Below are 7,771 nucleotides of genomic sequence, written 5' to 3' on the forward strand. Positions count from 1 at the left end.
ACCGCCGCGCCCGGGCTGGGGCTGGGGCTGGGGCTGTGCCGGGAGCGACATAGCGCGGGTCTCTGGAAGGAGCGGGCGCTTGGGAGCTGCGCAGAGGGCACCTGGGGGAGATGGGGCGCCCCCAGGCACCTGCCTCTGAGACCCCTTGGACAGCGGGTCCCCGAGAGCCCCCTGCCCCGCGGTGGACTTGGTTGCCTGCCTTGATCCTTGCGACACCCCGTCTTGCAGAGGGGAACTGGGTGCCCGAGCGGCAGGCACCTTCTCCCGGTCGCAGGGGAAGTGTGCCGGCCAGGGGGGAATTGAGCCTCGGTCTCCTGATCGGGGCGGGCTCGAACTTCCTCTTTGAGGGCCCGACCCTGTCCACCTTGCAGTCCCTGGGACTCTTGCCTTTTCTGGGCTGTGCAGGCTCCCTTGGCTGGGTTAGTTGGTGGTGGCGGGGCCAGCCAGCCATTTCACCTGCGCGGGAGGAGAAAGCTGGACCCTTTGCAATCCGGCCTTCCTAGGCTTTGCTGCCTCCGCCCTGGGACTTACCCCCAGGCATGGAGAGGGCTAATGCAGTGGGGTCCGAGTGAGGCACGCAGGCTTCCCCCAGAGTGTTTGCTCACAGCTAGACTTGCAACGGTGAGCGTGGTGCGAGGGCATGAGAGAGCCGCGTGCTCCTCCGGACCGTACTCTGCACTCTCAGACTCCTGCCTTGCTGCTTCCCTGGTCCTGGATTTGCCAAGAGCCCTGTATTCACCATCCCCTCCTCTCTGTCCTGTCCTTCAGTAACTCACACCCTCACTTTTGCAGGGCAGGACAGGCAGGCCCCGTCCCCTAGCAGAAACATCTCTTTGAGGGGTGAACTATGCTCAGGATCTGGGGGCAGCAGCCAGCTGTGTGGATCTGAGACAGGAAGAAGTGGACACAGTGATGTCGTTGCATGGGCCGGGCAGGCGTTGTGGGTGGATTTGGCATTGCCCCCTCTGCTTTTTGGAAGGGCAGTTGTTTCTTTTTTGCTCGCCGCTTGCCCTGGGGCTGGGCTGAGCTGGGTGGGTCCCTGCCAGGCTCCTCGGGGGCTGCAGGGAGGCGGTGAGGGGAGCAGACCTGTGCTCGAGCACTCAGAAGTAAGGGCCCTGCCCCCTTCAACTGAACAGTGTCAGCTTCTCCAGCCGGTCACAAGATTCCCTCCTCCAAACCACTTGAGAACTGCTACGGCGCACATCCTGTTTTGCATATTGATGACTTCCTCCCACAAAGCAGGTTTTGCAATTGAGATCTGAAATGTGCTCAGCAGAAGCAGGGGCTGAGTTGGTGTGACTTTGTGTGCAAACGCTTCTGCCTGCTGCTCTCTTCCCTTTCTGGGAGGCGCTTGGTAGCCGGCGCCAGACGGATGAGGCCTGATCACATGTGTGCGTCTCCTGAGCCTTGCTGGGTGCATTTCCCGAGCCTTGGCTGCGGGGACGTGTGGCAGGTTGTTGGGCAGCAGGTCTTCCGGCACCTCGTGAGTGAGTGTCCTTCCTGGTCTCAGCCAGGAGTTGCTCTTTGCCAGGAAAGGAGAAGCCAGCTCGGCCCCGTCGCTCTGCAACTGGGGTGTTTGCTCCAAATCCTTGTGTCTCACTGGGGCTTCTCTGCTCACAGAGTCTGTGTGGACAGCTTCTCCTCTCCATGGGGAGATGTCGGGTCTACAGCCGTGGGGCTTTGCTCCTGTTTAGCTTCACCCCTCGGGCTCATCCGCACAGGGAAGTGATTGGGATTAAATGATGGAAGCAGAAGTCCTGGTTAGCACCTGGGTGGCTGCTTGAATCTGGAACGAGTGCAGAATGAGCACGTCCACACAGGGAGTTAGTTATCCGGGCAGGGGTGCCCTGTATAGTCACCCCTGCAGCTTCCAAGGGGCAGCAAGTGCTCACCCCTCTCTCTTCCTCCCGGCCAGGGTGATAAACTCAGGGAAGAGCCAGCACAACGAGGACCAGGCCTGCTGCGAGGTGGTGTTCGTGCAGCGGAGGCCCAGCCAGAGGCGAAACCCAGCCACGGGAGAGCCAGAGTGGGTGAGCTGTGTGACCTCCCTGCCCCATGGATGGAGGGGCAGCAGGCAGGCTGGACCCCCTCCGGAGGGGCAGCAGCAAAGAGCGGAGCAGGGAGACCGGCTGTCTCGGTCGCTCCGGGGCTGTGCCGGCTGTAGGGTCATACCCCTCACCTGTGTGCCTCCTGCTTTGCCCCTCTCTGTCCCCACAGGGCAGGAAGAGCCTGTACTTCCACTACTGGGGGCTGTTTGATGGACATGCGGGCAGCGGTGCCGCCATCATGGCCTCCAAGCTGCTTCACCGGCACGTGTGCGAGCAGCTCCGGGACCTGGTGGACATCCTGCAGGACCCGGCGCCTGCCCCCATCTGCCTGCAGAGCGATGCCAGGGGGCCGGCCGAGGCTAGCCGGGCCCCCTTGGCGGAGGAGGATGCGGAGCCCCTCAACGACGCCTTGCCCCGCTTCCACCTGGAGAAGGCGGTCTCCCACGAGAGCCTGGTGATCGGTGCCATCGAGAACGCCTTCAAGCAGATGGTGAGCGAGCAGGGGCAGCCTCGGGGGAGGAGGAAGAGCCGGAGCTGCTGGCAGCAGTGGAGAGATGATGGTGGTGATGGTGGGAGAAGGGAGGGCTCCTCTGTTCTTCCCCGTGCCCCAGCAAGCAGCTCCCCTGCAGCTCCTGCAACCCCCGGCCACCACTGCAGCCACCCCTGCTTCCCAGGCCCATGCTCCTGTCCCCCCACAACACCCCGCTTGCTGCCGGAGCCCCAGAAAGCCGCACCGCCAGCGAGCGGGGTGCCAGGTGCAGGCTGGCAAGCACCCCGGAGGAGGCCGGGGGATGTGCCCGGGCCGAGCTGACCGGCTGCTTTCCATCTGGAATGTGCCCTCCCTTCCTTTAGCAGCCAAGATGCTGACGGGGCAGCGCAGGACTATTTTGGGCTGGTTGGGTATTTGCTTGGCTCACTGCAGCCTCTCTGGGCTGTGCTCGGGACTCTGCCCCTGCCCCTCCACCATGCTGCATGGCTGACACCGCGGATGCACTGTCCAAGGAAAGGCGGGGGTCCACCTGTGTGGAGCCCAGGACCCTGGCGGGGCTGCACTAGCAGAGGTACCAGCCTGGTGGACAAAGCTGCAGCCCAGGGAGAAGGGGAGAGTCCGCCGCTAATCCTCTTGCTGCAGATCCTGGCAGACCAGGGGCTTGTGGCCTGGGGGAAGAAGGTCTGGCATGCTAGCGCTCGGGGTGCAGGAAGGGGCCGTGCGCTGGGAGCGAGGGCTCCGGGTCCAGGTGGCCATTTCGAGCCGTGCCGTGTCTTCCCCCAGGACGACCAGATTGAGCGGGAGCGGGCGACGCGGCACGTGTCCGGCGGCTGCTGTGCCCTGGTGGCCGTTTACTTGCTGGGGAAGTTCTACGTGGCGAACGCGGGGGACAGCAGGTACGGGGCGCGGGGCAGGGCCAGCTCCTTCCCTGCATCGGTCCGTCCCAGTCCCTGCAGGAAGGCAGCGCTCCGGCTGCAAGATGACCTTGCTGCAGGCATGTGACTGCCGGGGACGCTGTCTCTGCCGGAGCCCAGGACAGTGTGCAGTGCGGGAGCTGCCTTCACCTAAATGCAGATGTCAGGTGCAGGCTCAGGCCGCTCTATGCCATTTCAGCCCCTCCGCCTGCAGGGATCTTTTGCATCTCGGGATTTGAGTCCTTAATCGTTGCTCAGCACAATGCCAGACCGGGAAGCAGCGGGCAGTTCCCCGAGACCCTGTCGCAGCGAGGGTTTCTTGCCCTTTCTCCAGAACAGGCCTTGCAGCTGCATGCTCTGAATTGCACCCCGGGCCCGGCTGGCGCTCTGCAAAGGTCACCTTGGGGGAGCTATGCGGGGGTGCTGAGCAGCCTGTGTCCCTGCCCCAGGCTGGGCGGGCATGCACACTGTGCAGGGCTTAGCCCTTCCCGGGAGGGCTCTGATGCAACACAAACCTGGCACGGCAGGAAACCTCAGACAGGCAAGTGTAGGGCCAAGCCTGGCTCTCCAGGGCACCCCATAGCTGAGCCTGGATCCTGGCGACAGGCTGTGGCACTTGGGCACTTTTAAAGATTTCCCCCTCACAAACACTGCCCCTGGCACGCGGGTGCTGTTGCTTGAGGTGCATGCAGGACCTTTCCTTGCCTGCTAGAAGATGGGGGCTGTGGGGAAGGAGAGGTTTGCTGAGACTGCGGCTGAGCCCTGGCTAGGAAAAGCAGAGATGCTGGGGCAGGGTGCTGGCCCCATGGTCAGAGGCAAAGGTCCCTGGTGCAAAGCCTTGTCCTCTGCTGTGGTGGTGCTGAGCACTGGAAGCCCCATGCCAGGCAGAGGAAGTGTCTTCCGTCACTGGCCCCGGTTGCTGCTATCGGCTTGGTCTCCTAACAGTCCCCATCGGCCTCCCTGTGCTCACAGGAGCTCCTTCCCAGGCTCTCCACTACAGTCCCATCTCAGTCACTGTGTAAGCACAGGGGGTGAGACCCCATCGACCCGCAGAGGCTGCAGCTTGCAGTGACCCTGTAAGAAAATTCCCCTTGGGGCTCCCGGGTTATCATGCTGACAACTGCGCCCAGTATTGCAAATCCACCTGTGTGCCCCTGCCAGGGAGCTCTGCAGGGATCTGCGTATCCACCTCCCACGACCTTAGCACCGTTCCCCTCCACGTAGCTCCTTGCACTTCTTTCTCCCTCTCCGTTGTCATTGCCCTCGCTCAGCTCCTCTCTGCTCAGAAAGGTGCTGCTGGGCCCGGCCGCAGGCTCCATCCATCCCCTCTCCCGGGACGGGCGGCAGGACAATGAGCTGCCTGTAGCCGGGAAGCGGTCCGGAGCTGGGCTGGAAGGTGGAGAGCAGCCGAGGCAGCGAGCTGGGTCCCCCGGGTGGTACTGCTCCTCCGTGCCGCGCCTCCGCTGTCTAACCTCCTCATTCCATGTGTCATTGCAGGGCCATTATCATCCGTAACGGGGAAATCATTCCAATGTCCCGGGAGTTTACTCCAGAGACAGAGAGGCAGAGGCTGCAGTTTTTAGTAAGAAAGACCTTTCTTCTCATCTGGTTCGCTCTAAAGACCCCCCCAGTCCTGTGCCGCCTGGACCTGTGCCCCTGTGAAGGGGTTGGGGAGCTCAGGAGGGATCCGCGTTGTAATGATGCATTCTTGGGGCAAAGCAGTGGTGCTCTCCTGTTGCTCCAGGTTTGCAGATAGGTGCAGCTGGAGGGGACAGGGCATGCGTCCCGGTGCCACACCTGCTGCCCCAGGGGCTAGACCGTGGGGCATGGCTTGGTGCCCTTCTGGCCTCATGCCGAGGGGACGGGGGGAGGGGGATACAAGGCCTTCCCTCCCTTGGAGACTCAAGTTCCAGTCCAGACCGTGGTGTACAGCAGCCTCAGACCTGGCAGGGGTGAACCCCCTCCTCGTGTGATGCCGTGGGGTTGCTAGTTTAGCTTGGCGTACCAACATCCCTTCCCTCTGCCCATTGCGGCCAGTTTTGAGTCCCTTGTCACCTCTGGGAGGAGCTCACTGTGGGGCTCTGGCCCCGGGCAGCCTTTCTGCGGAGCCTGGAGGTGTCTCCGTGCCGCAAGCTGAAACTGCATACAGTTGCAGAGAGCGCGCCCCCACGCAGCCGGGAGAGGGAGCAGGCGAGGCGGGTGAGACGAGGTCTGGCTGGGCGCGTTTCCCGGTGCCGGCTGGGCCTTGGAAGAGCACCAAGGCGCTTTGTCTCCTCGCTGCTGCCTTCCAGCAGCCCCAGAAGGAAGCCGCATGGGGACGGATCCTCTCCAGCCGGCTCTGGCAGGAAGGACAGATCTGTGCTGGCCCTTCTGGCCCAGACGAGTCCATGTCGGCCAGGGGCTGGGTGGGGTGGGTTGGTAACGATGGTGCCATGCTCTGCCTGTGGCTCCAGCCCGCTGGAGCGTGGCAAGCTCCATGGCAGCGATGGTTCCCGTATCCGCTCCTGCTCCCCTCCCGGCAGGCCTGTCTGTCCCTTGGCACTGCATCCATCCATCTCCTTTTCCCTCTTCCTCCATCCGCTTCCTCTGACATGTATTCCCCACCGCACCCCTCTTGCTGCATGGCGGGGGTCCCCCATCCCAGGATGTTGGCGGGGTGTTGCCGATGCTCTTCCGTGGGGTCTGGAGGGAGCTGGCTGGGAAGGTCCCCAGGGTGGCTGACCTGGCGGCTCCTTGCCTCGGGGCAAGCCTCTGGGTCTGGGGCAGTGCATCTCAATGCGGGGGAGAGGGGGGATCTGGGATCCAGCCAGGCCTGATGGCTTGGAGGGGCTGTGGCATCAGGAAGGCATTCAGCTCCCTGGGAGGAGCCTTTCCTTGCAGGGGGTGGGATGAAGAGCTCAAGGAAATGCTCCCTGAGCTGGGGCATGTGGGGGCTGTGAGCTCCTGCTGCAATGGGTCAAAGAGGCCCCCTCCTCCCTGGCTTCCCCCAAGTCTCCAGTGCAGGGCTGCAGCGCCTCTTCCCCTTCCCGCCCATGCCTGACGCCCCTGCCCATCCAGGTGGGCTTGCACACGTAGCTGCCGGGATCTCACACGGGACAGGGGTATCCCTAAAGGCCCCTGCAGAAGCGCTCCTGCAACACGAGCCTGCAGCCTCTCGGACTGGGCTATTTCTTGCTGTCGTGGCCGAGAGCAAACCCATCGTAGCAGCTTTCCTTGCAGGGCCTGGCTCTTTTGCCATGAGGCACAACTGGGGGACCCCGGGCAGGCCCCCAAACCACAGCCCTCTCCCCAGAAGGCTGTTGGGAGCCCCTGGTGCCCAGCCAGTGCGTGGGGACCCACGACTGAAACCCGCCATGGGGTGCAGGGAGCGCAAGAGGATTCAGCCCACACAGAGCCCAGACGCCCGCTGCTAGCCCCTGCCCCTGTCAGATGGCATCCTGCATCCCCTTCTTCCTGGCAACCCCAGCTCGCTGCCGGGGAGCCAGGCCGTGCGTCTTGCTTGCCTTCCTGGGGATTCTGGCTGCTTTTACAGCTGCGGCTGCTGTTGTCTCCCCTCAGGGGTTTCTGAGACCCGAATTGCTGGGAAACGAGTTCACGCACCTCGAGTTCCCCCGGAGGATCCAGCACAAGGAGCTGGGGAAGAAGATGCTGTACCGTGACCAAAGCATGAACGGCTGGTAACTCCTGCTGCACTGCCGGGGTCGGGGTCACCCCCAGCACTGCGTCCTGGCTGGGGGAGGCCGGGCGCTCTGGTCCCAGCATGGCCAGGGAATCCGCCCCTTCCCTGTAATGTGCCACCTCCCTGCTTACCTCCACCAGGGCCTACAAGAAGATAGAGGAGGATGACCTCAAGTTCCCACTCATCTATGGAGAAGGCAAAAAGGTGCCGTGCTGAGGAACGAGCCGTGTGCGGCGAGGCGGCCAGGGGCTGAGGGCACAAACCCCGTCATGGGCGGGGGAGCCTCTCGTGCATGGGACTGGGGTTTCTGCTCCAGCCCAGAGGCTCAAAACTTTGCACCCCCAGGCTCCACGAGGGGGGATGTGATGTTGGCTTTGCTCCCTTGCCAGGCGCGGGTCATGGCCACCATTGGGGTGACACGGGGCTTGGGAGACCACGACCTGAAGGTGTACAGCTCCAACATCCACATCAAACCCTTCCTGTCCTGCTACCCCGAGGTGAGTCGGGCTGGCTGGCTCTGTGTGCCACGCGTCTCTTGGGCGGCTGGGCTGGGCTGGGTCACCTGCGAGCGCCCAAAGCCAGTGGCACCTAGCAGCAGCCACGGGGAACCTCGGGCTGTGGCAGGGGCGGGGGGCCCCGG

General features: G+C 63.5%; 1 protein-coding gene across 1 annotated transcript in view; it reads left to right on the forward strand.

Annotated features, from left to right (window-relative positions):
* The first annotated feature begins 1,531 nt into the window (after positions 1–1,531).
* Positions 1,532–7,771, forward strand: part of PPM1J (protein phosphatase, Mg2+/Mn2+ dependent 1J) — an 8,507-nt gene continuing 2,267 nt past the window's right edge. The window contains exons 1-7 of the mRNA XM_014524502.2: positions 1,532–2,030; positions 2,218–2,538; positions 3,322–3,434; positions 4,950–5,034; positions 7,011–7,129; positions 7,272–7,335; positions 7,521–7,628. Of these exons, the coding sequence (XP_014379988.1) occupies positions 1,803–2,030; positions 2,218–2,538; positions 3,322–3,434; positions 4,950–5,034; positions 7,011–7,129; positions 7,272–7,335; positions 7,521–7,628 (1,038 nt within the window). The 5' untranslated portion in view covers positions 1,532–1,802. The remainder of the gene's footprint in view (positions 2,031–2,217; positions 2,539–3,321; positions 3,435–4,949; positions 5,035–7,010; positions 7,130–7,271; positions 7,336–7,520; positions 7,629–7,771) is intronic.

The sequence above is a fragment of the Alligator sinensis genome, unplaced genomic scaffold (assembly GCF_000455745.1).
Source record: "Alligator sinensis unplaced genomic scaffold, ASM45574v1 scaffold1218_1, whole genome shotgun sequence".
NCBI lineage: Eukaryota > Metazoa > Chordata > Crocodylia > Alligatoridae > Alligator > Alligator sinensis.